Here is a 16,976-nt window from a genome sequence, read left to right on the forward strand (position 1 = left end):
TTGGAGATGTGTGAATGCGGAAGGATTACTAAATAAAGCTGGAGTTGTGACTCAAAGGATTATAGATCCAAATTTGGGAAAGGGAGGGAAAGATGAGAAAGGACAAAAGATGTAGTAGTGAGAAACGTTAAATAGATCTTCTGTTAAACAAATATAGACCCGTAATTTTTCAACCTTTTTCACTTCTTTATCTTTTGTCCTTTGCCTCTTTTTCCCCGCACTTGGGTCTATAATCCTTTGATTCACAACTCCAGCTTTATTTAGTATTTCTTCCAACGTTGCAAGATTTGGCTACATTGGGCCAAATGTGGCTACTTTTTTGCTTGACGTAAAAAATATCATTTGGCGCTTTGGCTACTTTTTCGGCTAATATTATTTATAATTACATTAATTGAATAAAAATGCACTTTAAAATGGTGTTTCGTCGCTTTTTATTAATTATAGACCCAAATAAAACAAATATTTGTGTTTTTCAAATGAATTTTCTTTAGTCTCTTTTATAATAAATGGATTTATCTATTTCTAAGTAAAAATTGAGTCTCTGTAGAAGTAATTTTTTAAAATATCCTTTTTTCTTGATAAAGTTTTAATACTTATTATTATAATCTAGACATGTTAGTTTTTAAATATACTTGTATATTGGGCCACAAGTATATATTATATATACTTGTGGCCCAAAACTCCTTGACTTCTTCCAATGCGGCCCAGAGAAACATAAAGGTTGGACACCCCTGACTTAAGCCTTAGTTATTGATGATAGACTATTATAAGTTTCTTTTGTAAATGTTAATTGAGAATAATATTTTTGGATAATAAGAACATTTATTAAATACTCTCAAAAGGTTTCATATGTGCACTTTCATTTTATTTTCATAAAATTGAAAAAATGTAATTTAGAAAATTTTGTATGTTATGAAATAGTTAATAAAATTTTTATTTTGGATTTTATTTGAAAGTTTTAAAAATTTGACTCCTTGATTCAAAAATTTAAAAAAATTACAGTTTACTATTATTGAAATATAAAAAAATATTTAATTATTTGTCTTTAGATCACTTTTAGAACATTTGTTTCAGAAAGTAGGAAAAATTTAAAATAGTATTTGTTTTAAACATATATATTTGAACATTTTATAATTTATTTATTCGTTAAATTAATAATGTGTTTGGATATATAATACTGTAATCAAAACGTATCATGAATAATACATTTAAATTGCATGCATGCAAGAGGATGCTGTCATATTTTTTTTTCTGGTCATTTGGTATGACTTATTGACATCTAGCAGCAATCTGTATGTCCTTGTCTATTTTTGTTTGCAAATAAGCATTCCTTTTGTGTGTAAAGAATTTTTGCACTGGCAATTTTTCAAAATGTTGAGTGTAATTGAGCAAAGAAAATGCTTTAAATTTTGTTTTTGTAACGGAATTACTGCTATAAAAGTGTTAGGAATGCTGCAAAAAACTTTTGGTGATGATAGTCTATCAAAAACAAGAGTTTTTGAGTGGTACAAGATGTTCAAGGAAGGCAGAGAATACATTGAAAATGAACCATACTTTGGTAGATCATCCACTTCAGCTGACGAATAAGACATTGCTCATGTCAGAGATTTGGTGCTCAGTGATCATCATTTAACAATTAGGGACATTTTTGAACATGTTCTAGTATCATTTGGATCTTGTCAAACAATATTTGGGCTTGTGCCACTTTGCTGCTAGAATCATCCCTTAAATCTTGGATTTTACCAAAAGCAGCATGTTCAAGTGGCCAAGGAAGTGCTTTCTCAAGGCAAACCATTCTTAAAACATATCATTATGAGTGGTAAAACATAGATCTCCGCTTTTGCCACTAAAACAGCCCAACAATTAAGTGAATGGTGTTTGAAGTGAAACAAGACCAAAAAACCCACATCCAAGACCAAAGATAGGGTCATGCTGACTGTTTTCTTTGATTGTTGTGGTGTTGTGCATCACAAATTCCTTCTGACTAGTCCAACTATCAACAAAGAATATATTTTGAGTGTTTTCTCATTTGCATGAAGCAATTCATAGAAAACAGCCTGATTTCTGGCAAGAAAATTCATGATTTTGCACAACAAAGTCCCTGCTTTCAATGCTCTTGTTGTTCGTGAATTTTTGGCTAATAATTCAACAAATACAGTATATACCACTCTATGCTCTATATACCACTGTATGCTTTTTCTTGTTTCCTCGATTAAAATTTCTGCTTTGTAATCTTTGTTTTGATTGATGCTATAAAACAAAATTCATTGTGAATACTGAAGGCTTTCACAAAAACAACTTTAAAGCATGTTTCAAGGATTGGAAAAAATATTGGGATAAATGCATTGCAGTGGGAGGGAATTACTTTGAAAGGAAATAAATAAATTTTGATGAATAAGTTCAAACTTTTTTATTGGACCATTCCTGATACTTTGGATCACAGGCGATATGTTTAATATGAATGTTTTGTTCCAAATTTATATTTGTTGTTCTGAAATCAATGTTCTGGGAGAAATCTGATAGAGAATGTTAATCATGAAAACTGAAAAATATTTCTTCTAATTATTTAATCTGAATTCTTAAGAAATTTGTATTATATATCTAAACATTTATTGAATTTATTGATTAAATTCAATTTTTTTTGTCTTAAAAGTCATGTAATATATAATATAAAAGTAAATAACTGTCATCAAAGAAGCCAAACAAAACATTTTGAAGAAATGTTATTGATTTATTGATAAAAGATTTTCTTATGGAAAGAATTTCAGTTCTTAGTATTAAATTTGGAATATTACTTTGATTTTTGTTTAATTTAAAAAATTTATATAAAAAAAGTAAATAAAAATTAAGATTGAAAAATTTTATTACGTAAAACAGCACTCAGATGTATAAAGAAATCAAAAAGTTAGTTTCATTTTTAATATTTATCAAAAGTTACAAACTTTCTATGATAAAATAGTACAATTAACTTGTAGCAAGAATTTAAATAATAATTAAAAATCTGATGAATTTTAAACGACAGACAAAAATTGGTATCCGGTTTTAAAATGCCATATTTTTTCTAAAAATTCATTTATTATAGAAAGAACATTATTTTGAGCAGTAATATGTGGTTTTAATATGATGAAAATAAGTATTCACTTATATGTCATATACCGTTTTATTAATTTGCTAGTCTTTATTTACATTTCATTTATTTTATATGATTTTTTTCATAGTCTTGCATAGCTAAATTTTGATATTTCAAAGTTAAAAATAATTACTTAGATATGATTCTTCAAATTAAAATTTAACTTCAATTTTCAGAAAAAATTTCCTTCAGCATTGTACTGTTTGATTTTATTAATGACAGATCAGTGTTTTGATAGTCACTTATTTTCGTTGATGGAATTCATTTTATAAAAACTTGGAAAAAATTTTGATCAGAATTGTGCAGATATTTCAATCAGAAAGTTATTGTACTTTATTTACACATTTCATACCATTTCATCAGTGTACAACATATATTATCAGATTTAAGTTTAATCAGTATGCTGCACATTGCACTCAAAGAATTGTTTGATATACTGTACTTGATTCAAATATTAAATATAAAAGATTAGCACTATTTGACTTTTTAACTGTATCATTTTAATTATTGTGAATGTGCATTAGTTTGAAATGACTTTTATAATTTGGATACATGCATCTCAGCTTTACCAAGCACTAAAAGTACTTTATACATATTACACACTATAACATTAAACATAACTTTTTGTAGTAATTTAAATATTAGTAAATAATTGATTTTTAATCTGTATTGAATAATAATTATGTTGTATATCTTGGATTTTTACAATCTGAAGGTTTTTATAATCTTATTATTAAGTATTTTTTATTATTATTATAGTGCACACAAAACACACAGATACAAAATGAGTATGAGTAGTGGTGGAGGTTACTGTGACTGTGGAGATGAGGGTGCCTGGAAAGCTCATGCATTTTGCGAAGTTCATCTTCAAGCCAAAATTCAGGTTTTAGAAATATATCTTAATTAATTTTAAGTTAAACAAATTTTTGTTTCTTCAATTATCAAATATGTAAACACTTAAAAATAGGAATAACAACTCAGTAGGATTGAACACAAAAGTAGAATGGTCTAAAGTGTAATAAGCAGTAATTTATTATATCAGAATTGTTTCTGACATAATGAATTACTGACTCATAATATTATTATTATTTTTTTTTTAAATAAACCAAGTTTGTAATTTATTTTTAAAAAATTATAAATTTATTCAGATTTATAAAATAATTTTATAAATTCCTCTATTTTGTATTAATTATTGTTAATTTAAAGCAATTTTATAAAATAAGACAATTAAATTTTGTCTAATAAATTTATAAATGCAATTTTTAAAAATTTCTTCATAAAACACTAAAAATTATACAGTAAAAGTCACTTTAATCTAATATTGACTTGTTCATTAAAATTGCTAATTATTTGTTGAAATTATTTGTCTTAAAGCTTCTATCAAATGTAAAAATTAAAATTATAAATTCCTATGTCACATCAAACATTTTTTTCCTATTTGTTTATACTCTTATAATAAATTTAAAACTTCAAGTTTATTAGAGATACCATTTTTTCTGAATATCAAATTTAGATCTGTTTGTTTATAAACCAAAATTTTAATACTTTGAATCTGTTCATAATAAGGTTTAGTAAATTTTGAATTTTAGCCAAATTGTGAATAATAATTTGACTTTTTAACTGTATCATTTTAATTATTGTGAATGTGCATTAGTTTGAAATGACTTTTATAATTTGGATACATGCATCTCAGCTTTACCAAAGCACTAAAAGTACTTTATACATATTACACACTGTAACATTAAACATAACTTTTTCTAGTAATTTAAATATTAGTAAATAACATGTGGAAGGTCCATTATCAGATGAATCACATGTGGAAGCAGAAGACATATGGTTTTGGAGGAATAAATTTCAAACATGGACAGGTTTAAATGAATAATTTTGAAGTTAACATTATTCTTAGAACAGAAATTCTTATCTTCTGATGATTGACCTTAATAATCAAAAGTTCTAGGATTAATTACTGTAAATTATATTAAAGTTTAGAGACATAGAGCAACTCTGATAAAGCAGTTTGTATAGTTATATATGTATAGTTTGTTATCAATAATAATCATTATAGTAAGCAGAAGTTTAGATTGTTTTAAAAGTTAATACATGAATGTTTCATCTGAAAGTTGTCTATTTCTATATCTTAATTAAAGGTTAATAATGTAACATAAAAAAATTTAAATAATACCTAACCAAAATTATCAAGTGCCATATTAGTAAAGAGTGAAATTTGGTGTACTTTGTTTGTATTACATTTCCACTTTGAAATTTTCTTTGTAATATATATTATTTTTTACTAGAAATATATTGGTACATTTTTAAAACTTACATTTTTTTTCTTCCTCTGTAATTACTTTAATTTTTGTTTATAAAAAGTTGTTAGTTTTTGACTTTATATCTGATATAATTTTCTGTTATGTTAATTTTAAATTCTATATAACAAAGATGAATAGGATATATTTTACATTCTTCAGGCCAGTGAGGGAGCTACTCCAATGGACAAACTTCCAGTTGATTTAGTTGAGAGAATGCGATTTGTAATGAATACTGTATTAAAATACTCTTATCAAATGCTGACTTGGGAACATGCAATCAATCTTCCTGTCGATTTACAATCTCAAAAGAAAAATGATGAAAGTAATATGACTTATGCAGCTGTGTTATTTAATGATGAAGTACACACTTATGAACAAGTAAGTATAATAAAATTAATTTATTCGTATTTAGGTTAATTATTAAAATTTAAAATATCTTGTTTTAAACATAAATATTTACTTTGAGGAAGAATAATACATATTTTGAAGCTAATGTCAACTGGTAAAATTTCTTTATTTAAAACATATGTTAACATCTGTTCAGTTCTTCCTAATTATACATTTAATAAAAATTATGGTTGGGGCAATAAGTATGAACTTGAAAATTTACAAAAAAATTTTTCATGGACAAACTTTAGAAGTGTCCTTTAATCTTAGTCTCTTTTCACACACCATCAGGAAATTTACAAAAAAATTCTCCATGGACGAACTTTAGAAGTGTACTTTAATCTTAGTCTCTTTTCACACACCATCAGGAAATAACTTTTATGGCAAAGTTAATCTTTATTTAGAGTTTTCTCATCCACATCAACATGCAAAACATTACAGTCTTTCCTGTGGAAGCAGCACAATCAATTATAAAAATTATACATTTAATAAGTTATGGCTGGAACAATTAGTATGCACTTAGAAAATTTACAAAATCTGCCAACAAGAAATGATTCCTGATAGTGTATGAAAAGGATGTTTTTAAAGTTCATCCATTGAGAATTTTTTGTAAATTGAAAATTTTATGATCCTGTATGTTTTGGGCAATTTTATAAAAAAAAAAAAAAAAGAAAGTTGTCTAATTCAGATCATCAACATGATCAGATTTTATAATTTTAAAAATAGATATATCTAACCCAAGGAGATAGCTAATAATTACCAGTAAGCATTTTTAAAGTTTCTATCATATTCAGTCCATTACTTTGTAAAATTTTATTGTTTTGTCACCTTTAGCCATTTAAATTGGAACACTATCCAAACAGATTTTATGAAGTAATGGTCTGAAGATGAAGTGCACAAACTTTGAAAGTTTTTACTAATAATTATTAATTGTGAACCCTTCACATGAGTTAGATACATTTTTAAGATTATAAATTTAAAATGTGTTTGTCAGCCTATAAACTAATCAATTTGTAACATAGCTCTTCATATTTATAAGAATTAACAAGATTTTCTTACAAGACTTAATAAACTTCACACTGGACTTACTGTATAACACACCTCATATAAACTCCATGTGCTTGAAAACATTTGTTTATTTGTAAAATTTGTCACTGGTTACCTCAAAGATTTATGAGATGTGTCTTACAAGACTTATTTTATGAATTATTGTATTTTATGGCATGTAAGACTGAACTATTGTCCAAAAAATTGCCCTGCATCTTACGTGAAGTTGCAGTCCCCCAGTTAATGAATTCTTCTAACTGTCTTTAGTAGGCAATATCTGTTACGTACTAAAGACACTTTGACCTGCCCAAATCTTGAATAAAAATGTTATTGTTTAATTAAACTTATTATTATTATTATTTAGTATAGCTAAGCACATTTTACATGTATTCATTTGAACATTTTAATAGTAAATTATTTTTTTTAAACTACTCTTTTTTCATGATAAATAAAAGTGTGCATTTTAGTTTTTCTTTCTTCAACCAGAATACAGTAAAACAAAGAAGTTGAGTGCTAAAGGCATGGGATAGCTTAAATACACTAAATACTTTCCTCTAACTATTTTGTGCTATGAAAAGTGGTTGTGTTTTATATGTATAAAATACAGTATGTTTTTGTATGAGTGTTTAGCAATGCTTTACCAACAGAAAAAAGGTAAAAGTTTAATAAACCATTATATTATAAAAGAGCTTCTTGTCTCAAAAATTGTTGAAACTAATATCTCAAATACTATAGTAGAGATAAGAGATTTGTCACAATGCTACTGATAACATCAAAATGACACTTCTATTATCAGAATGTAACTTTATTACTGGTATGCATTATAAACAATCAAATTATGACCATTATATAGTGGATTATTAAGTGATTTTCTTTTTAGATATTGCTTGTTTATAATGCAACCTTCTTAGTACTGTGTAGTGTGGATGGAAATAAATCTTGAACAGGTATGTTTAAAATTGTAGATTGTAATTAATGTCAGTTTTTCTGCCAATTTGTTCTACAACAGACATCTATATATTTTCATGTTTTGCTGATGATGGTCTTGTGTACCAAAATGCATACCAGTAATTCTGCAACTCTGACAATAGAAGTGTTATTTTGATGTTACCAGTAGCCAGGTGATAAGTTTGTTATCTCTACTTATAGTATTTAAGACATTAGTTTCAATTAATAAACCATTTTTATATGATGAAAAATTGTTAGCAGGAATAATTTCATTATTGTTATTGAAAACAAATATGAAAGGTATTTATGTAAACTTTCAAGTTAGACAAGTTTAGCATCAACTAAACTACTTAGTGAAGATTCTACATGATGATTCTCTCACTAGGAAACCAAGCATTCTTCAGTAACCTTTTTATTGCTTTATGGCTCTTTAATTTCAACATTAGGAAAATTAAAAAACCTTGTATATTGCAAGAAGTCTTGCAATATACAAGGTAAGTGCATGTAAATTTTCATAAGAACCATAAAACAGGAAAAAAAAACAGCTATTGAAAACGAAAACAAAAGAAAAAATTCTCTCATTAGGATGCCCAAACATTCCTTAAATGTTTGGGTATCCTAATGAGAGAATTACCCTGTATTATTCAAAAGTGATTACTACAGTCCTTGCTAAGGTAACTATTGGTGATAAACCAAATGATTACTGTCAGCTGAAAATTTTATACTTTCAATTCAAAAATGCAATAACTACCACATTTTTCAATGTAATAATTTATACACACTAGTTACTAATGGATTAAAATGCTTATTTTTGTAAAATTAGTTTATTTCAAAAAATATATAAATACTAGAAAAGCTTTGTTTTTAATTACATCTTTTACAGAATTATGATAAAATTCATAAATTTTCAATTGGAATTTTACAATCACTCTATTTTTATATTTTTCTCAATAATTAAATTTGAATGTATTTTAAAGTATATAATTATTAATCTGGTTCTTAATTATGAACAGGTGATTCAGACATTAGGACGTGCTATTGCCTGCTCACAAAAGGAAGCAACTGATTTTGCTACAATTATTGATCGAGAAGGTAGAAGTATCGTAAAATGTTCTAACTTTACAACTTGTAATTCAGTGCGGCATATTATTGAACGTGTTACGTCAAGGCATGGCAGTCAGCCTCTGAAGGTTATGGTGATGCACACAGATGTTTTGGCTCATCAAACTTTTGCAATGCGTTTACTATCTTGGCTACAACAGATACTAGCGTATAGTGAAGGTATGTAAAAAGAGTTATTTTTGCAGATTAATGTTAGTTTCAACACAATATTCCAATCACCTGGAATATGACATAGCACAACAGCTATAAATAACAAAATTGAAAAGAAATAATCTAGAAATAAAATTTATTTTTAAGATACATTAAACACATCATTTTCATAAGATTTAAGATTTTTCCACAAGGAATAAAAATTTAACAGGAAGTTTTTGTCCTTGCCTTTAAAAGCAAATTTTACAATTATGCTGTTCTATAGATATAATTTTCTGATCAAGTAGTGTATCTTCTTCTAGGACAACCATAACTTCAAATTTACATATTAAAATAATTAAGTGAATGCAGATACAAGTATTCTGGTAAACTTTCTTAATTATTTGTTCTCATTTGTCATGTAACATTTCAAATCATGGGACGTAAAAAGGAACTATGTGATAATTAGTTTTTTATATTATTACAATGTTACAAGAGGAAAATTTCACTAAGAAATTGCTAAATTGTTTACTTATGCCCAGAGCATATTCAATTTTTGGAAGAAAATATAGTACCACTGATAGATGTTATAAATCATCCACACACTGGTCGTCATAGAAAAACAACTAAGAAAGGTGATTAAAATTTATGAAATATCTGTATAAGAAATTTTAAAAATACTGCAAAAGAAGTTAATGAGTGGAAGAAAACAAGTGTTTGAGTTTCTGGCAGAAGAGTATAGTGGCAACTGTTAGAAATGAAGTTTGAAATTTGCAAAGCCAAAACTGAGCCATTGTAATGGCTGTACAATAGAAACCATTAAATAATGTTAATAACTATATTATATTAATTATATATTGACTGAAGAATGTAAAGACTGGATGAATAGAAAAGGATAGAATTTAGTGACAAATCAAGAATTTGTATAGGAGCTAGTGATTGTGGAGACAAATTTTTCTGGAGACATGCATTGGAAAAATTTAATGACTGTCTACTGAAGCCTGTTAAATTTCCTATAAGTTTCATGGTTTGGAGTTGCATGTCCTGGGTGGTGGTACTGATAATCTGTATTTAACAAAAACCAGGGTTAATGCTAAGGTTTATATGGAAATAATTGAGCACTCTTTGACTATCAATTGATGATCACTTTGGTGATTCCAGCAACTGGTGGTTTCAAGATGACAATGCTAGTCACCATCAAGAAAAAGGCAGTAAAGGATTTGCTACAGGAAAACAAATCAGGTATTTAAAGTGGCTACCAACAATTTGAATATAAATCTTATTGAAAACTGTTGGTGGAAGTTAAACATTAGTCACTTCAAAAATGGCAAAGAATGAGGAGGAATTGAGTGCAGCAATTAGAACAAGATGGCAAGAAATTGATTAATATACAAGCCTGATAGAATGAATGCCAAAACCTATAATGGCTGTTATACATAACAAAGGTGGTGATTCAAAATTTTTAAATAATACTTAAAATTTTGAATCACCACCTTGAACATGATCAGAAAATTTTGTCTTCAATTTGAGTACAAAAGCTTTTATTTTTTTATACAGTGATTTAGTTTCTAAATCACTATGGCAGACTTCATGTCATAAATGCAGAAAGGAACTGGAAACCTACTGGTGTTCCAGTTAAGACTATCAAATAGTAAACCTAAGTTTCTCTTACAGCCATGTCTGTTTTAACACATTGATTGCCATAATATTCAAAACTTTTGCAATCTCCGGGGCAAGTTTTTTTTTATTTATTTAATAATTTGAAAAATATATTTTAACAACAGTCATACTCAATATGGCAGTTTCTTTTAAAACAAGATTTTGAACCATGAAGCAAGTGTGCTTTGTGCAGCATAGACAGTGTTGATGCTATGAGGGGCACATGTGCCCTGCAGTTATGCATGTCTGGACTTAATATCTTAAGAAGAAACTTTTACCATAAACTATATATTTGTTCACTTTGTGTTTATCATTTGTATCAGTAACTACAGGCATCTAAATGACTTAGATAATTGTGAAAAGGAACAAGCTTGTTTGGAAGCATTGCTGAACAAAATTTTGTCAGATCAAGAACCTTTTGAAAGTTACAAAGCAAGTAGTGGTTTTCTGAATCTTCTGATTCTTCTAGCTCTCCTGTGCAAAAAAAGAAAAAAAAAAAAAGTATGCACATCTTCAACTGCTGGTCTTGTTGAACCCAGTACATTATTTCAAACATCTATCAGAAATATTACTCAATAAGACAGCAGACAATCAGATAAGGTCTGGTAGTAGTGCTTTACCCACATGAAGAAACAATTGAAAATGTTATCAGGAACTTTCAATGGTATAGTGATTTCTCATCTGATAAAATACTTAGCAAATTTGCAGTGAAATGAGTAACAGGAGACCATCTGAAAATTTTTACTGCTTTTGTGCAAAATTTGAAAATAAATAAGAATATTCAAGATATGCAGATAAACAACCAATTTTTATTATTATTATTATTATTATTTGTGAATGAAAATTGTCTAAATCTGATGGTACAAGAAACCAATAAATATGCTTCCCAAAAGGCTGAAAAAACAAATTTACTTCAAGTGTAAATTCAAAATCAGAAAGACACTAATATTCAAGAAATAAAAATATTTTTGGGAAGGCAGTTATGGATTGGATTATTTCAAATGCCATAGCTGATATGTTATTGGTCTAATAATGCCTTTTATTCTAATGAGGTAAAATCAATTGTCTCAAAACTGATTTGAGCTTCGAGCAACTGATATTTCTCTGACAATAAAAATGCAAATATTTTAAATAAGCTTTACAAAATAAAACCCCTTCTAGATTATATAAGTCAAAAATTTCAAGATGCTGTAATGCGTTATGTAACATCTGTGTTGATGAAACCCTAGTGCCTTTATGAGGATATCTGGCTTTTCTACAGTATATAAAAAATAAAAGTTTTAAATAAAAATGACAAGTTTGGAGTAAACTTAAGCAAAATGTATATTTATTTTTATTCTCATTATTAGGCCCTAAGAATTTCAGTTAGAGCCAGGCCAACACAAATAATATGTTCACTAAGCCACCTCTTTTGTTTCATAAACCATTTTTATTCTAACATGGTGAAGTTGTGTGTGACTTACTGGTGGGGTAAAATGCTGCATGCAAGACACACATGTGACAAAGCCTATTTAGTTATGAGCACTGCATATCACACAGCAGTCAACATGTTAATCAGGAGACAAAGTTCAGTTGGCAAAAGGAATTTTTATTTTCTATGCATTTTGGGATTAAAACATCCTTCTCCATGTGGGAAAACTTCAGTTTTTACATATGAATTTTTCATTAAAATCACAGTATGTTCCTCAAATCATATTGAGAAACTATTGTGATATTAATGAGAAGTGTATATGTAAAAGCTGGAGTGTTCCCACCTGGAGAGGGATGTTTTAATCCCAAAAGTCATAGAAAATAAAAAGTTCTTTTGCCGACTGAACTTTGTCTCCTAATTAAAACAGACTTGGTTGTAAGAGAAACTCAGATTTACTGTTTGATAGTCTTAATTGGAACACCAGTAGATTTCTTGTATTTTTTCTTATTTCTTATACAAAAAGCTTAATTCTTATGGAAATAATTTGTTCATTGCTTGTATTTAATTTATGTTAAAAATAAATTTTATTTCTAGCATATTTTTTCAAATTTTTGTTTATAGTTGCTGTGCTATGTGATATTTCATGTGATTGGAAATTATGTTGAGAAGACTGTGTAATAATTTACTGTAAAATTCATTGATTGGATAGCCATGTAATTGGGGGATCAGCCTATTGTCTTGAGGAATTGGGTTTAAATGTGATTCTATCTCTTCTAACTTCATGTAGATAGTATGGTAAAGATATTTCTCGTTTTTCATCAATGCCAGCCAAATTCATTGTGATTTAGAGGTTATCTGTAATAGGCATAATTATGGCCATATCACATAGTTAATCACTTATAGTATGATTTACTAGATGCTGTTACTATGCATTAGTAAATCATAGAAAATAAAACACTTCTAACAGTAATTATAAAAATGAAAAATATGTATTTATAAATTAATGTTAAAAAAATTAATTTAAATAATAATTTTCATTTCACATTAAATAGAAAAATCTATTTTAATTCTAGGTTTTCGAATTATATTTAGTGAAGTTATGATGACTCCTGCAGATTCAGATTCTCCTTTATTAGAAAATGTTTTATTAAGTGACACTCAGCTATGGAAAACTGCTCGGAATCAGTGGCATCAACTGTTTATAACTGGAATGTTAATGGAGCAACAATGTAAAAAGACTTTTGCAAAAGTATTTACTAAAAATTATCCAGTTTTGGTAAAAGATTTTATAGCAGATGATCATGAACATTCAATGTCCATCACTTCATTATCAGTTCAGGTATTTACATTACCTCTTGCTCATACACTCATTAGGGAAGAAGATGCTATGTTTGTTCTTTTAAAAACATTTTTATCAGAATGTGAACGTAACCGAAATGAGGATGGTAAATTAGCATTTGAGAGAAATCACTCAAATCCTAGCTTTCGTAGAGCTCAGTATGTACTGTATGATGTGAAATATTTACTAACTGTGACACCCGAAGAATGGACAGATGGAATGAGAAAAAATTTTCTTCATGGAACCCATTCTTTGTTGACTTTATTAAACTGGATGCAAGGAATGGATTCAGTTGTAAGACAAGTTGGTCAACATGTTGAATTTGAAGCAGAATGGGAAACTGGAATTAATCTACAACTGAAATTAGCATCTGTTGTGACTTTAACTTTAAAATGGTGTGGATCAGACAGGCTTGTTTTAATAAAAGCACTCAGAGCTGCCCAAAGACATTTTGGAACATTACAAGATAAAATGGTTTATGTTGATAGAGAAATTCTTGGACACAGTGCATCCTGTATTGATTATGATATATCTAGTATGCCTGTAACAGTTCACATTCCCTTGTCAAGATTCATTGCTGGATTACTTCTACATTTAGAAAAGTATGGATTGAATTACCATTCTCCTGAGTTTGAAAATAAATCAAGTCCTAAACAATTAATGGAGCTTCCTTTGAGGACACTTGTAATGATGGCTCAGTTTCGAGCAGGAATGTGGAGGAGAAATGGTTATTCTTTGTTAAATCAGGTTTATTTTTATCACAATGTGCGTTTACGTGATGAAATGTATGATCGCGATATTATGATGGTACAAATTGCAGCCTCTATGATAGAAAGTAATGAATTTTTAATCCATCTCATAAACAAATTTAATTTATTGTTTTGGATTGATGAATGTTATGATGCTGCTCATCGAAAATCTGAAGATGATCTTACTCGACAAACTGTAACTGTTGCTGAAGAATTTTTAGGATTGATATTAACAATTGTATGTGAAAGATATACTCCTGGAATTGGAAATGTTACTGAAGCTGATAGAATCAAAAAGGAGATAATACAATTATTATGTATTGAATCAATGCCCCATAGTCAGTTATTTAAATTATTACCTAAAGATCCAAACTATGAGACAGGGATGGAAGAAGTTATCAATGAAGTTGCTGTTTTCCGTAAACCTCAAGGTTCTGCTATTGGAAAGTATGAAGTAAAACCAGAATTTTATAAAGATTTTAATTCATTTTATTATCATTATACAAGAGAAGACCAGTCAAGAGCAGAAGAAGTTCAATTAAGAAGAAGAAGAGCAATTAATGAAGAAGAATGTTGTCCTCCACCTGTACCTCCTCAATTTTGTTCAAATTTTTCCTCAATTATTAATATTCTGCAATGTGATATTATGCTACATATAACTAGACTAGTATTAAAGAGAACTATAAATTTGCAGTCTGCTGCATACTCAGAAACACAGTTTGAAAAAATATTACATTTGATTGGATTGGCATTACATGAAGAACAACAAGTTTTGGAAGGTAAAGCAAATATAGCATTTTCATATATTGAAAAATCTCAAAAAATGGACATCCTTCAATATCTAGAAGAATGTCTGAACTGTCCTCGAATTGAAGTTCAGAAAGATCTTTTAAAGTGGACTATAAGAAAATTTAAATATGTTCAGAGTTTAAGATCAAAAGGTGATTTTAATACTATTGAAATGGAAGAATCTACTTCAAATGTTTCTCAGATTGCAGAAACATCAAAGAGAGATAGGAAACGCAATGCTGAATTAGCTGCTGCCCGTAAAGCAAGAATAATGGCTCATATGTCAGCAATGCAAAAGAATTTCATTAAAGAGCATGCAGAATTGTTTAAGGAAGCAGAATTAGAAGAATTATCTATGTCTGGTTCTCAGATTGAAACAACAACAGAAATGCAAACAGATAATCCAGTTGCAATAGGAAATCAACAAAAGAAACGAAGTGTTAGCAATCAGGTTTTCACTTGTATTTTGTGTAGAGAAGATCAGGAAGTAAGCTTGGCAGGGCCGGCATTAGTTTTAGCTGCATTTGTACAGAGATCTACTGTTCTGTCAAAAAATCGAAAACACATTTTAAGTGATGCAGAAAACTATGATCCTTTACTTGTTCCAGCTGATTTATTTTCAGGACCTCATACTATAACTTGTGGACATGTTATGCATAGTGATTGTTGGCAGAAATTTTTTGATTCTGTTCTCAAGAAAGAAAGACGTCGTCCATTGAGGTATAGTTTTTTTGTCTGAAAATAACATATTTCATGAATAAGAAATTTATACTGATAGGTCAGTTATCTTAATACAAACAGATAGTTCAGTTAATTATTTAACTCAATTAATTTAGTATATAAAATAGTTATCTGTAGCATAACCGTTCATCAAAAAAATTTTTTATTAAAGTCCATCATCTCACTTACAAAATTTTATAATTTATTTAACTCATCTCATAATAGAATTTTAAATTAAATTTAAGAAATTTTCCTGAACAATTTAAAATGAATCATTATCATAATTTTTATGTAAGTAGTAGTGTTTTTAATCTTGTTATGATGACATAAAATTTAAAGCCATAAAGTCAATATAATAAAAAGCCATAAAAATGGCTTTTTGTTACATTCATTTCTGCTTAAGCAGTATTTAAAAAATCAAAAATGATTATTATGATCAGGGTTGAAGTTATATATAAATTACAAAAATTTATTAAAAATAATAAGAAAACATTGATGAGTAACATAAAACTTGAGACTGTTAATAAATTAAATTTCTAAAATAAAGTTTATTACTGAATTTGAGTTAAAAGTATCAAACTTTGCATATAAATTTAAAAAATTGATTTATTTGTTTACTTAAATACAGATTTGGACGTCATATCAGTTTTGATGTTGATAAAAACGAATTTTTATGTCCCCTCTGTGAATGCCTCAGTAATAGCGTTATTCCATTGGTTCCATCAATGTCATCTTTAATTCAGGATGATTGCTTAAAGACTGTTGATATTTCTATTGATGATTGGATCTTTGCAATGCATAAAGCTGTAGAAAAAGTTTATGTTCATCAGATTGAAGATCCTTCTTCTGATGGTAAGAACTTAACATTGATGTTTATAATAAAAAGAAATTTTCCTTTTATTAACATTACAGTTACAACATTCCTCCAGACAGATTTGACTCCATATTGATTAAATTAAGAATAAAAAGATTTTTTATTTTTATTGATGTCAAAATTTATTACTGGATGTTTTTCAGAATGCTCTGTTCTGTCTTTTACATGCAATTACAAATGTTTTGAAATTAATAAAATTCAAAACGTTACATGCAATTACAAAACGTTTGAATTTAATAAACTTGCATTATGTCTACATTGATCTGATTGAAATATTTCATATTTTTATGTTTTTCTTGTTAATATACATATATATTTATTTAATTATTTTATACAAGTAAGTGATTATCAAATTATTTCTCA

The 16,976-nt window shown here is 27.9% G+C and overlaps 1 protein-coding gene across 2 annotated transcripts in view; it reads left to right on the forward strand.

Moving 5' to 3' along the window:
- The window catches only part of LOC111624052 (E3 ubiquitin-protein ligase UBR2-like), a 60,441-nt gene that overhangs the window by 32,954 nt on the left and 10,511 nt on the right, over positions 1-16,976 (forward strand). For both annotated transcript variants that reach the window (XM_023366832.1, XM_023366831.1), the window contains exons 3-7: positions 3,890-4,013; positions 5,599-5,817; positions 8,835-9,102; positions 13,216-15,739; positions 16,368-16,591. In XM_023366832.1, coding sequence (XP_023222600.1) covers positions 3,890-4,013; positions 5,599-5,817; positions 8,835-9,102; positions 13,216-15,739; positions 16,368-16,591 — 3,359 coding nt within the window. The remainder of the gene's footprint in view (positions 1-3,889; positions 4,014-5,598; positions 5,818-8,834; positions 9,103-13,215; positions 15,740-16,367; positions 16,592-16,976) is intronic.

The sequence above is a fragment of the Centruroides sculpturatus genome, unplaced genomic scaffold (assembly GCF_000671375.1).
Source record: "Centruroides sculpturatus isolate CEXI.00-Female unplaced genomic scaffold, Cexi_2.0 scaffold323, whole genome shotgun sequence".
NCBI lineage: Eukaryota > Metazoa > Arthropoda > Arachnida > Scorpiones > Buthidae > Centruroides > Centruroides sculpturatus.